Source organism: Macrobrachium nipponense, chromosome 28 (genome assembly GCF_015104395.2).
Source record: "Macrobrachium nipponense isolate FS-2020 chromosome 28, ASM1510439v2, whole genome shotgun sequence".
NCBI lineage: Eukaryota > Metazoa > Arthropoda > Malacostraca > Decapoda > Palaemonidae > Macrobrachium > Macrobrachium nipponense.
Genome location: NC_087217.1, coordinates 32,411,045 through 32,425,932, shown reverse-complemented (window position 1 = coordinate 32,425,932; position 14,888 = coordinate 32,411,045). Strand labels below are relative to the sequence as shown.

The following is a 14,888-nucleotide window of genomic DNA, read 5'->3' as shown; positions in this document are numbered from 1 at the left end:
ATGAGCAGGTAAGTATCTTTGCTGATTCATTGACATGAAATTTCTGTTATAATAACTTAGAAAGTTTATTATAGATACTATTCCCCAAGTGGAATATCATTTTGATTTCCTCTCTGACAGGCTGCCTTGGACGCCCGGCATGAGGCAAGGGTGGCACTGAGAGGATGGGTCTCTGGATTCGGGAAGAATGCACCGGCGGGACAGCCGTACATCCTGGATGCAGGATTGTGCTCCCTTCTGTACAAGGGGGCCATGGCTGCGACGGCTGTTCCGTCGCACGTTGCCGCCCCAATCATAGAAGCCATCTGCGTGGCGACAATGCCCATCCCGGAGGATCAGGAGGACTTGATGGCGGAAGAGGTGGCAGCCATCAGCATTCATCTGGAACCAATGGCCACTGAGGAGGAGGTAGGTGGGGAGGTAAGTGAGGCAAGTAGTCTCCTAAGTCCTACTCCTTCTTCCTCTTCTTTCCTGGGCTTCTCTAAGCCCACCCCTACTTCTACCGCCAAGTCGCCTGATGCCAAGGATTCTCCCCCTCCTAAGGGGTCGAGAGCTAAATCCGCCAAATCCAAGGCGATGGAGTCCGGATTTGACCAGAGGCCTTCGCTAACCTTCTAATGACGAAGGTTAGGGATGTGGTTGATGAGAGGCTTGAGTCGATATGACTCGCCTCGGGCTCAGATACCTCCAGCCAGGCAATAATGTCTCTGACTGAGAGGATCAGGCCCCTGGAGGAGATGTTGACTGGATTTCTCCACTCCAGAACCCCGGCGTTATCTATGACAGTGCCGGATGCGTCAAAGCTACCGCCATTTGACAATAACAATCCGTGGCGGTTAGCATTGCATGCCCTATTCTCGGATGGGAAGTTGACAATTGAAGGGTGCGGAACCCGTCCGCTGGAGGACTTAGAGCTCTTCTCGCCGGGTCTCCAATTCCCATTCCCTGGTTTTGTCAGACTAGCAGAACATGCGCTAGTCAGAGTAGACAAGGTCCCGAAGGAGAGACAGTGATCTTCCCTAGGGACCAAGCTCAAGCTGTTTGGGTTTGCACCCTCTCCGACTGGGGTTGCGTTAATACTAAACTAACGCCACATAAAGGTAGCTTTACCATGTTTGTGAGGTAGCTTTACCATGTTTGTGACTCCAAATGGAGTTCCGTCGCCCTATACATCCAAGGTGGCGGAAATAACTTTGGAAGCGGCGGCGGAGGATAAGCCCCAACCAGTGCTAAAAGAGACAGAGGCTACCTCTCTACTCTTCCCCACAGGTATGGAGTTTTGGAACGACGCTCCAGCTACATTTACAGCAGGTAAACTTGACCCGGATTGCGCTTCCACCCTATTCTCTGAGAAGCTACCTAGGATTCCGGACCACTTGGTCAAAGCGGAATTCGAGGCAAGGACCAGACTAGGATATGAAGATCTATCAACTCCGTCACTGCTGCGGAGTTGGTAGCATCAGCAGTGACAGAGTTGGTAGCATCAACATGCACTGACGAACAGTTGTTCCGGGTCCTGACGAAAGCTCTACAGACTTTCCAGACGGACCTGTACGACTTCGTGATGGCGAGACGAGCATGCAGGAAGCACGTCCTGGCGGGTGCCTCTATAAGGCACGAGCCTAATAGGCTCATAAAAGTCATCAATATGGGGAGAGAATTTATTCCCGAAAGACGAAGTCAACAGCTTCTTTCATGAGGCATCCAGAGCCAAGCAGAGTCTTCGGGTCCGTTGGGGACTCCCTTTCAAACGGAAGTTTGAGGGGCCCCGGACACCAAACCAGACCCAAGAAGAGGCCAAGGAGATTTAATCCCTACCAGGCCTCCTGCCCTCAGGCGGTCGTGCAAGCGGTTCCAGTATCCCAGGTTGGTAAGCCTTCAACATCTAAGGCTCAACCGTGGCAACAGTTTGTCTTAGTACAAACTCCGCCGGCTCAACAGCCTTCAACCTCCACAGCCATAATGACCTCCCCAGCCTTCAACTCCGCCTATAAAGCGCGGGATCTATTTCGCAGCTACAATAGGCATGCCAGAAGTAGCAGGGCCAGAGGTGGCTCGCGGCTACGAGGCGGACCAAGGGGTAGAGGCTTCTGTGGAGGTAGAGGTAGCAGACCTGCAGCCCAGCCAGTGAGAGCCCGCAGGTGGGAGGGAGATTATATCTCTTCCGGGACCATTGGACCTTCAGTCCATGGGCCCACAGTATAGTCTCAAAAGGTCTGGGGTGGAAATGGGAGAAAGGGCCCCCTCCGCCAATCAGTTTTTATCAGATGTCAACGGCGGACCTTATAGACTAAACCAAAGATCTCCTGTAGAAGAAGGCTATAAAGAAAGTAAAACGCCTAAAGTTTCAAAGACGTCTGTTCAGTGTCCCAAAGAAGGGCTCGGACAAAAGAAGAGTGATTCTGGAGTTGTCCCGTCTCAACTCATACATTCATTGCGACAGGTTTCGCATGCTGACCGTCTCGCAGGTGCAAACCTTACTTCCCCGTGGGGCCGTCACCACCTCTATAGATCTTACAGACGCTTACTATCATGTTCCAATAGCAAGGAAGTTCTCTCTGTACCTAGTCTTCAAACTAGGAAAACAGGCTTACTCATTCAGAGTCATGCCGTTCGGGCTCAACATTGCGCCCAGAGTATTTACCAAATTAGGAGAGACGATAGTTCAGGAACTAAGAACCCAAGGGGTAATGTTAGTAGCCTATCTAGACGATTGGCTCATTTGGGCAGCCAGCGTCAACGAGTGCCGCAAAGCAACAGCCAAAGTAATAAAATTCTTGAAATTTCTGAGTTTCCAGATAAACAAGGAAAAATTCCGGCTCGTTCCGGCTTCCTGCTTTCAATGGCTGGGAATCCAATGGGACCTAAACAAGCACAAACTATCTCTACCATCCAAGAAGGTCAAGGAGATAGCGAAGGCTACGAAACAGTTCCTCAAGAACAAAAAGGCTTCTCGACGTACCCAAGAGAGAATCCTAGGTTTGCTACAGTTTGCGTCAGTGAAGGACGTCCTGTTGAAAGCCAGATTGAACGATATCAATCGAGTCTGGAGGAAGAGAGCCAACATCAATCTCAGGGACAAAATCTCGGTAATTCCATCCATTTTAACAAAAAGGCTCCGTCCATGGACGGAATGCCACAACCTGGCCAAGTCAGTACCACTGCAATTCCCTCTGCCGTCTCTTAACTATCCACTCGGATGCAGCTCTGAGCGGCTGGGGAGGCTATTCGCAACACAAGAAAGTCCAGGGAACGAGGTTGGATATGTTCCGCCAGTTCCACATCAATGTTCTAGAAGTGATGGCCGTTTTCCTAACACTATAAGAATAGTCTCAGACAGTTCAGTAGTAGTCCACTGCATAAACAGGGGGGGCTCCAGGTCAAGCAAACTAAATCACGTCATGTTTGCGATATTTTCGTTAGTAACGAAAAAGCAGTGGCACTTGTCAGCAACTCACCTGGCAGGAGTAAGAAATGTTATCGCAGGCGCCCTTTCCAGGACAACTCCGCTGGAGTCGGAGTGGTCCCTGGACCAAAAGTTGTTCCGGGGGATTTGCAATCAAACCCCGGACCTTCAAGTAGACTTATTCGCCACGGAATCCAATCACAAACTACCATGTTACGTGGCACCCAGCCTGGACCCTCTAGCTTACGCCACAGATGCGATGTCCATAAATTGGAACATTTGGCAGAAGATTTACCTGTTTCCACCAGTGAATATTCTGTTGAAGGTCCTGCACAAGCTAAGATCTTTCACGGGACAGGTAGCATTGGTGGCTCCCAACTGGCCAAAGAGCAACTGGTTTCCGCTTCTTCTAGAACTGAATCTCCAGCCCAAACGGATTCCCCGTCCAGAGCTGACACAGGTAGTACAAACTCAGACTGTGTCAGCTTCCTCAAAAATTCTGAGTGCCCTAACTTTATGGACTTCATGAAGTTTGCTGCCCAAAAAGGACGCTAGTATTGATCTACTGAACATCTTATTCATAGAATCAGATAAAAGAGAATCAACACTCAGGCTGTATGATTCAGCAGTAAAGAAGTTGGCCAATTTTCTAAAAGATTCAGATGCTCAAAATATGACTACAAACCTGGCAATATCGTTCTTTAGAACTCTATTTGAGAAGGGCCTAGCCACTAATACCATTACTACGATCAAATCGGCCTTAAGGAAGATTTTTCAGCTTGGCTTCAACATTACCTTGTCAGATTCATACTTGTCTTCGATTCCAAGAGCATGTGCGCGCCTGAAACCAATAGACCGCCCTCAAACGGTCTCCTGGTTTTTGAATGATGTACTTGAATTAGCCTCAGACACTGACAATGAGTCATGCTCTTATATAACCCTTCTCACAAAGACCTTATTATTAATGACCCTGGCTTCAGGTACCAGAATATCTGAACTCTCGGCTCTCTCTAGAAATCCAGATCATGTTGAATTCCTCCCATCGGGTGAAGTATTACTATCCCCATATCGGAAGTTCTTGGCTAAGGACAAGGACCCACAAAACAGATGGGCTCCATGGAAGATTAGGGCTCCATGGAAGATTAGGGCCCCATGGAAGATTATTCCTCTGACACAGGACGCATCATTGTGTCCTGTAGTTACTCTTAAATCCTATCTGGCCAGGACTTCTGAAAGAACTTCAGGCCCCCTTTTCATTAGAGAGAAAGGTGGTACGATTTCTCTTAAGGGTATTAGACAACAAATACTCTACTATATTAAACAGGCCAACCCGGATTCAGTCCCACACGTCCATGACATCCGGGCACTGGCTACCTCCATTAACTATTTTCACAATATGAATTTCGAAGACCTGAAGAAATATACGGGTTGGAAATCTCCTGCAGTATTTAAACGCCACTATCTAAAGAACTTAAAGAGGCCCTTAAATTCTCAACAGTGGCTGCAGGGAGCATAGTCTCCCCTGAATAACCGAGTCTTATCAACTCCTTTCCTTAGCCCCTTTTTGTCAATCCCTTTCTCTTAATACTCTCTCCTTCCTACCTGCCTCACTCGTATTCCCTGCCAACCCTCTCTCCTCCAGGCCGGGCTGGGTTGTTGCCATCCCGTCACTGGAACTTGTACATAGCATTGAGACCATATTGGTATCACTAACCTGTCTGTACATAATCTATTGCATATTGCTTCAGATACCATTCTATTATATTATTTTTATTACTAGTTTTAAGCTCTACTTTAAGCCCTAATTATAATTAGTAAGTAAGTTGTCCGCTCTATTACGGCACATTAAATTTATTCCTAAGTGAAACTTAGGTTTCATTATCCCCTTTATATATTTGTTTGGTATCTTTTAAGCTTGGATAGCAATTCTATGATACTTTTTCACCGGCAGACAGGTCGAACCCAGAAATGGGATTTTGACAAAGGAAAAATCTATTTCTGGGGGAAGACCTTTGTCGCCCGGTGAACCCATCCCTTCTTCTATTCCCACCCTTAGCCAGTCCAAGCTTGGCTGTCTATTCCAGGAATGAAGATGGCGGGCATGTAGTAGTAGTAGCGAGTGCGAGCGGAAGGTGAGAGGGGTAACTGTTGCAACGGCTCTTGCCGTGGGATTTTGAAAGGAATCCTCTAATTGGCAAGAAGACCTGTTGGTAGTGGCTTCCACTCGCGCTATTGCTATACAGACGCCCTTGGGGTGATCGAGCTGAAGGTAGTAACTTCAACATAACCATGCTAGCTTTTTTCTCCGGTATATTTAGGATCTATTTATACTTGGAAAAGTGAGCTACAGGGACTTTTCACTGGGCGACACAGGTCTTCCCCCAGAAATAGATTTTTCCTTTGTCAAAATCCCTTTTCTTAACCCCCCTCTCCAAATATTTGTCTTCATAATGAGAAACTGATTATGGTATCAAAGTTCATGCAATCTTTATTTAAAGAATACATACAAAGGTGAATTTGTGGAGGTTGGGCTATGCTTGTGGTACTGATTATATACAATTTTGGAAAAGGAACATTTTAAGTTTGCAGTGGAATTGATTTTGAACAAATTACAGATGAATAGAAAATAATGTTAATATACAGTTGACTTCCCATATTCACGGGGGGTTAGAGATCACAACCCCCCGCAATTACCAAAATTCCAAACTATATTGGAACCCCCTCTAAATGGTTACATATGTAATACCCTTCTGTGTGATTAGCTTCTTCCAGACAATAGCTGTCATCATGGGAGAGAGAGAGAGAGAGAGAGAGAGAGAGAGAGAGAGAGAGAGAGGGAGAGGAGAGAGAGAAGAGAGAGAGAGAGAGAGAGAGGGGGGGGGGGGGTGAACTGAGAACATGAATTAAACTAAAATGCTTAAACTGTTTATTTTTAATAGTTCAAATAAAAATATACCTAAAATTATTATCCTATGAAACATTTAAAATACGTACACCTAAAATTATCATCCTATAAAACACTTTATCATTTCAAAGTCAACTTAAATTTTTATCCTTAAAAAGATATGGCTCACAGATACATATTTGTGAAAACTGAGAGAGAGAGAGAGAGAGGAGAGAGAGAGAGAGAGAGAGAGAGAGAGAGAGAGAGAGAGAGAGAGAGAGAGAGAGAATCATAAAAAATGTGAAACTCCCTCAAATAGTAGTCCTTCTCTGTAACTAAGAGTGTGTCATGCTACAAGCCAATCAGCATTGAGGTAACATATCCTTTATTTATACTCTGCTTAGTGATTCACTGCTTCTAGCCCTTCCAGCCAGTAACAGAGAGAGAGAGAGAGAGAGAGAGAGAGAGAGAGAGAGAGAGAGAGAGAGAGAGAGAGAGAGAGAGAGAGAGAGAGAGAGAGAGAGAGAGAGAGAGAAAGGGGTGAACGAGTTCCTTACATGAGGTAAACAACTGAAAATGTCAATAACACAGTATTGTGTGTTTCAAAATTAGAGCCCCCCCCCCCCACCCCCCCCCCCCCCCCCCCCCCCTCTACAGCATAAACTAAAATTGATATGGATAAAAACTAAGTAATTCAGAACAGGTATTTATTTAAGTTTCTCTCTAAGTATTTAATATTTTGTGTGGCCTCCATCTGCCTGTACGACAGCCTGCATTCTTGAGGGGTATGATTTCAGCAAATTGCAAAAAAGCTGAGACTCAAACTCCATTTCCCTGAGCACTTTGGTTACCTCTCTTCGCAGGTTGTCGAGGCTTGGTATACCATCAGAGTTCACTGTGCACACTTCAACACGATCCTTTAAGATACTATCAATGTTTTCACACACACCTAAGGTCAGGGGAGCTACCTGGAAATTTGCTTGACGAGAAGAAATTGATACCACTGTTTTGAAGCAGCTCCTGTGTCTGAAGAGCTTTGAAACATGTTGCCTTATCATGCAAAAATGTGACTTCTTCAACAGATAACACATTTTCAGGATCTTTGAGGAAAGGAAATACTCCACCAGTAAACACAGTTTCTCTGAAGTATTTGCCATTCCATGACTGCCCTTTTTCTTTGATGATCCACATTAACTGTTCGGCTGTGAAACAGAGAAAAATTTCCAAACATTCAGGAAATTTCACAACTTGTGATAGCGCAGGTCATCACTGACATTATCCAACTTTGCAGCCCAAATGATGTCATTTTCATTATTTGTCTTCCAGACTGTATAAATGAAGAATTCATCTGATGCAGCAACATGGGGAAAGTCAGCTTCATCCCAATCTTTAAGAAATGAACCACAAAACCATGCACAGTCTTCTCTCTGCTGCTGAGTGATGTTGGGTTTGCTGATAACATGAAATGGCTTGATATCAGATTTTTTCAACTCGCAATATACAGCACTATAATTCTCTTCTTTCCCCTTTTAGTTTCTAGTTCAAGTGCCAATTTACCTAAAGACTTTCTTGGTCTAGCCACTGCCTCAGCTATGATGTCTTTTGACTCCTGAGAAAGGACTTCAGGCCTTCCAAGATTCTCACTCTTTTCACGATGGCAGCCATATGGATTTTTATTCCAGTTTCTTTTAACATAGGATTCATCTCTTTTAATGTATTTAGCTATCCAGGAACGTGAAATGAAGGATGCGCCAGCATCCCTGGCCTCTCTGAAGGTTATAGCCCGGATTCGGTCAATCCATCTGATTTCCTCCAAGTCGTTAGCCATGGCTGTGTCTAACTCCGACACTTAGTCTGAAAGTACAAGAAATGTAAAATGAAAAATCGCTTAATAGAAACTTAAGATAATGTACTTGGAGATAGGCTACAGCAGAAAACTTTATAACTTTCCATTTGTTTTGTGGAGGGGGTTGGCCCCTCTAATTTTGAAACACCTGGTATATAATATATATATCTTTCTGTAAACTCCTCTCCCTTTCTAATATGTCTGTGTATCTTGACCACAAAGACGGCAACACTCTCTACCCTTGTGGTCAGTAATGTCAAGATAGTTGACATATCCTGACAGGTACGTCCTCCCACTTCGATAGAGGAAACTGGGAAAAAGATGAGGGAAAACATTTAGTATTTAGCTAAAATCTTACTAATTCACTTTATTTTCTTTAATGAATTAAGAATTTGCTGTTTACATTAATATTATTTCAAAATTAGTAAATCATTTATTTATCTTACAAAACAAATAAACTTACATTTAGTAGATTTACTGCTTTAAACTGTAAATAATTTCCCAGAGTAAATTTGTACAGTTTTAGAGTAAGTTTCTATAAAAGGCACCATATAGGTTAAAATTGATTTTTATGCTATCATTTGAAGAAGTTTTGTATTCATTTGCATTTTATGTAAGAAACTTAATACCCACTGTAAACTAAAATGGGGAATACTCAAGGAATTGTTATTATTATGTTGTTGTTATTATTATTATAGGCATAAAAATTCTCTCTAATTTTAGAGAGAGAGAGAGAGAGAGAGAGATAACTCATACACTATTGCAGTAGTACATACAAAGCATTAGCTACAAGCTTAACTGTCATTGGCTACTTCCCACCCCTTCAAACAATAGCATTTCGTCATGGAAAGAGAGAGGGGGATATGAACATGGTTTTTTTTTTTTTTTTTATTCAGTACATATTACATGACAATAACTCCATATTAAGGGATTTTACTTTAACATTTGATTGTTATTTGGCTGTTTACATTAATATTCATGAATATTAATATTTGAAAATTAGTAAATTTATTTATCTTGAAAAATGTACTCGGTCACAAAAATGAAATTAAGATACAGTAATTAGTGAATATTGCCCTGTGAAAAAATCCACAAGGTAGTGAATTTCCCTGCAATATATTTGGGGATATGTTTCACAGAAAAAAAACACAAAGTACATACTTAAACCTCAGTCTAGCGGGAGACCACTGTATTTTATGTGCAAAGGAAATTTATAATGTTCACACAAAGTATGAATCTAAAAGTTCTCTTGAATTATTGTAGCAAAAGTGTTCCTATCCTCTCTTGGTACTCTATAGTTTTGTACCCAACTGCTTATCAACAACCTGTGACTCTTTGGCAAGAAGGAAAACATGGTATTATATGGGAAACAATAGTCATATTTGTAATAGGTCAGGATATTGTACATATAGGTTATTAGTGTGATATGCATAAACATTTCCCCATCCTCTATGAGTTTTTTCATTTTCTTCTTGAGTATTTTTCACAAAATGTTTAGATGATTGCTGTTTTAAGACAATTTGTAGTTGTTAGTATCTTTTGCCTTATGTAACTATTCACATTAGCATCTTAATTTCATAGTACATCAAGGATTTAAAATAGTTGTTGGATTGTAGAGCACATTTTTGCAGCCTTTTGTACAAATTTGACACTAGTTAGATAGTAATATATCACGAAAATTAATGAAAAATGCCTTTATTATGAGGTTCTAATCTTTAGTCACTTTAGAAGAGTGGTTATTAAGTTCATGTATTTTTTTAGACTACAGCATGGGCAATTTGTTTTTTTTTATATATATATATAAGGAGAGATATGGAATTTTAAAAATAAATTTTTTACAAGATATTTAAGTTTTTCCTACCATTGTTTTTTTTTTTTGTCAAGTTATATGTGAGAGTTAATTTTTTATGTACTTATTTGTCAATACACTGCTTTAAACTCTGTACTGAATATCGCTTTGTTTATAGCTCATAAAATTTGGCATGTTTTTTGCTATTTTAAGTTTTGTGAGTTGTTATACATTTGTAGTAAATTACTGTATGGTGTGATTTATTTAAATAGTTTATATTAAAACTGGTCTATAAGATATATGTTCTCATCCATTTATCAATTCATCACTGATGATTTCTTTATTGCTTTAGCTGGAAGGACACTCTAATGTTAGTTAATTGTAACTTTCTTTTGCAGCCGAGAGAAGAGCCCAATTGAATCGGAGTCGTTCGCGTACAGGTTTAACCGCACAGTCGCCAACTAGTAACAAAGATATTAAGCTGTAAGTATTTTTTTTAAATAAATCAAGGTACTGTATTGGAAAGCAAATTAAAACCAGATCTGTAAAGACAAGAGAAGACCTGCTTATCAGAAGAGTAGAGTCTGGTACCATAGTTTGATAATACATACAGTTAACCAGTTTTATTTTAGAGCAATCCCTAAACAAGTATAAAGGGGGAAAAGTAAAGCATACAGAACTTTTTACATATTTGAGATATACTATACACATACATGCATACATTTATATGGATATTTGTGTTGTCTTTCATTGTCTTGTACTTTTTTCACTCCATACCTCCGATAATGTCTGTAAAATTTTTATAATTATAAGGTCAAACAAAGTAAGCACATACTATGTAGTGGAAGGATAGTTAAATGAAAAGTAAAGGAAAAAGGTAAACTGGAAGAGAACAGTTATGAAATCAATAGTAGGAACAAAAATTTAATGCACCAAAACATGTACAACATGTACACCTAGGCTTTGGACAAGGACATACGTAATGTAAAATATATTTTTAAGTGTACACAACCATTGCTAGTACATACCTCGCATGTGGTTTTTTTAAAAGTTTTTTACAGAGATTTTTGGAGGTACAGAGTGAAAACGTACAAGTAAAGGCAGTGAAAGACAACAAATTATATTTATATATACAGTGGTCCCCCATATTCGCGGGGGATAGGTACCAGACCCCCCCATGAATAGTAGGAACCCGCGAATATTTGGAACCCCTATAAAAATGCTTAAAACCTCCTATTTTGTTAGTTAAAATTCAAGAAAAACCCACTAAAATTTTTTATACCTGGTTTTTTAAATAGTTTTATCACAAAGTGCATTTTATGGTGAAATTGATTAAAAAAACCCAGGAATTTGTGGATATTTCTCATAGAAAAATACCGCAAATAGGCAAATTTTCCACGAATAATGCAAGGAAATGTTCCTGAGAGATATCCACAAATGTGAGTCCGCGAATCCGAAGAACGGGAATATGGGGTGTCCACTGTAGTTGCATTTACAGTATTCCTTATGGGAATTGCTTTGGTTTTCATACGTTTTGGACGCTGTGGGAGGTTCCAGAATGGATTATGTATGAAGACCGAGGTTCCACTGTTCTTCCTAAAAACAGCAAAAGAGAATGATGAAGTATGGTTTTAACATTATACTCGTTGCGTAAGCGTAAACATGCAAAGCCATGAACAACCGAACGAGAAACAACTTTTTTTTCAAAGGACAACCGAATTGGATAACATCCGTTTGGCTTGTATTTCAATCATGGTACTATAGTACACTATTACCGTAGTTGTTATAAATGATGTCATTTAAAATATAACTGAGATATCTTAATTTGATAACTTTATTCGCTATAGATTAAAGATCAATATAGATCAAATATCAATTGGGAAATATACAGTTAAATTTAAACCTAGTTATAACTGAAACTGAGAAAACTGTTCAAGCTGCTAATGACCATTATCGTGCATCAGCAACAAGGATAAAACTCTAGTAAACATATACTACCATCAAACACAACCGTAGATAAAATTGTGATAAAATTATTTTAATCAAAATTACTGTGCTTGAAAGAATACATTTTACTGTTGGTTTCATGCCAATATAAGATAAATAACATAAAATTCGTATTACAATGATATAAAGGAAAAATGCGAATGGAATCACCTAATTTTTTTACTCAATAAACATGCTGCCAACGTAATCTGTTAACAAAAAAGAAAAAAAAAATCCACAATCACAAGAAGACATATTCAATTAATATTTACACCTAAAAACACATAAGGAAAAATAACCTTGTCTCATATAAGTCAAGTATTTAGATATTAGTTTATGCTAACTAGAAGCAAGAAAATTTGCTCCAAATTACATTAAATATGGCAAAACAAACTTGTATTCGCCATCAGTTGATTTCAAACCAAAACATTGGCTGCTCTGTGGAATACTGGCTTGGATTTGCCATAGTATTTAATAATACAAGATGAGAATACGTACAATATGATTGGATACAGTGATAGTACGTAATGTATAACTTTTTGAAAGATTTATGGAAAAGATGCATATTTACTTTTCCTTCTGTGCTTATCTAATTTTCGTCACTATGTCATCTATGTAGCGTAACACCTTGCATTTTTCAGAACAGTGACGGACAAGAACGAACATGAAAAAACATCCGCTGACAACGTGGAGGGTAGTTACAAAAGCTACCTTAATTTGTATCATATTTATGTACAAAAATAAAAATACCCTATACGTGATATATTTCATACACATTTTAAACATGAAAGCTTGAACATTTTTAAAATCGAAACATCGATTGCTAGATTTGTAATTTTTTTTTAACTATATTTTTGAAAGAGAGGTAGGCGGTGGCTCACAAGACCGAACATGAAAAATCATTCTCCTTGATAATGTGAAGGGCAGTTACAAAAGTTGCCTTTGTATCATATTTCTGTCCAGAAATAAAAATACCCTATACATAATACATTTTCATACACATTTTAAACATAAAAGCATGAACATTTATAAATGGACACAATCATAGCTTAATTTGCACTTATTTAACTCTATATTTTCGGCATAGAACAGTGTCAGAGGCATATATTTTACCCTAATACCTTTGTTATAACCCTCCATAAAATTTGTTGATATCATTTGCATAACCTTTATGGGTCTGAACGTATTTCTACAAATGTATACTCATTAGACATAACGGCGCCAGCGGCGATGTTAACCGAAAACTGTGCCATTAAAAATACCTTGAAATACCTTATTTTTTTAATGAATATTTTTGATGACAGCCGAAAAACTGATTCGCCGCTAAGCGATTGCGCCATTAACCACGGGCCGCTTGTATAATATATATATATATATATATATATATATATATACATATATATATATATATATATATATATATTATATATATATATACGTATATATATATATATATATATATATACGTATATACAGGGGGTCCCCGGGTTACGACGGGGGTTCCGTTCTTAAGACGTGTCATAACCCGAAAATCGTCGTAAGCCGGAACGACGTTCTTGAAAACATGTCCACAGGGAAAATTTCACTACTAATTTGCAATTTTTCTTAGGGCCGTATCTCTAAAATTATCACTAATTTACTTTTTTTCATGTGCAACACTGTGTATTCACAAATTACTGTATATTTTCATTAAAATACAAGAGAGAGAGAGAGAGAGAGAAAAAAAAAAATAACTCCTTAGGTTTCAATAGATTGAAATGAATGTCTGTAGGCAACTTTTTCCCCCTCCCATGAAATACATATATTTCTCCAGAGAAGAGAGAAAGAGAGGACTGTGCAATTATGTTTGTCTATCAATTCTTTTGCTGAGAGCGAGAGAGATAAAAGGAAGAAATAGAAACACCAAATGTATGACAAGTATCTTGGTTGGAGAGATAGAGAGAGGAGAGAGAGAGAGAGAGAGAGAGAGAGAGAGAGAGAGGAGAGAGAGAGAGAGGGGGGGGGGGGGGGGGGATGTCAGGACCACGTGATTGCAACACTGCAGCTCTCCCCCAGCTTTTCCCCCTCCTGGCTGTCACAGAACTTGATATATAGCTGACAGTTTTAGTACCTGGATCTGAAAAAGGTTACTGGAAGTTACTTCAAGAAGACTGGGATTTCCTTCATTCTTCCATAATTTTTTAGATATAAGCTAAAATCTTACTAATTCACTATGGTATTTTCTTTATTGAATTGATATTATTGCTGTATAAATTATTATTAATATTTGAAAATAGTAAATCATTTATTTATCATACTAAAATACATACATCTTTGTAGTATAGAGAGAGCGAGAGAGAGAGAATTATAGTGATTATTTTTGTTGGAAAATACAAAGAGAGAGAGAGAGAGAGAGAGAGAGAGAGAGAGAGAGAGAGAGAGAGAGAGAGAGAGAGACTGTGCTAAACTATGAAGGATTCTTATCTTATCATAGTATGTGTTTTTTAAAAGCGTCGTAAACTCGGAGCGTCGGAAGCGTCAGCGTCGTAACCTTGGAACAAGCGTCGTAACCCAGGGCGGATTTTTCAGTGAATATTTAAGAAAAATCGTCGCAACCTCGGAACGTCGTAAGCCGGACCCGTCGTAACCCGGGGACCGCCTGTATATATATATATATAATATATATATATATATATATAGATATAAGATATATATAGATATATATATATAGATATAGATATATATTAGATATATAGATAGATATATATATATATATAGATATTGTATATATATATATTATATATATATATATAGATATATATATATATATATAAGATTAGATATAGATATATAGATATATAGATATATATAAGATATCTATATTTTGATATATATATAGATATTATACTATATATATATATATATATATATATAGACTCATATATATATTATATATATATATATCTATAGTATATATGATAATCTATATATATCTATA

The 14,888-nt window shown here is 39.0% G+C and overlaps 1 protein-coding gene across 4 annotated transcripts in view; it reads left to right on the top strand.

The window, feature by feature from the left end:
* LOC135201657 (protein diaphanous-like) overlaps positions 1 to 14,888 on the top strand; it is a 316,869-nt gene that overhangs the window by 271,626 nt on the left and 30,355 nt on the right. For all 4 annotated transcript variants that reach the window (XM_064230760.1, XM_064230761.1, XM_064230763.1 and 1 more), the window contains one exon: positions 10,324 to 10,408. In XM_064230760.1, the coding sequence (XP_064086830.1) occupies positions 10,324 to 10,408 (85 nt within the window). The remainder of the gene's footprint in view (positions 1 to 10,323; positions 10,409 to 14,888) is intronic.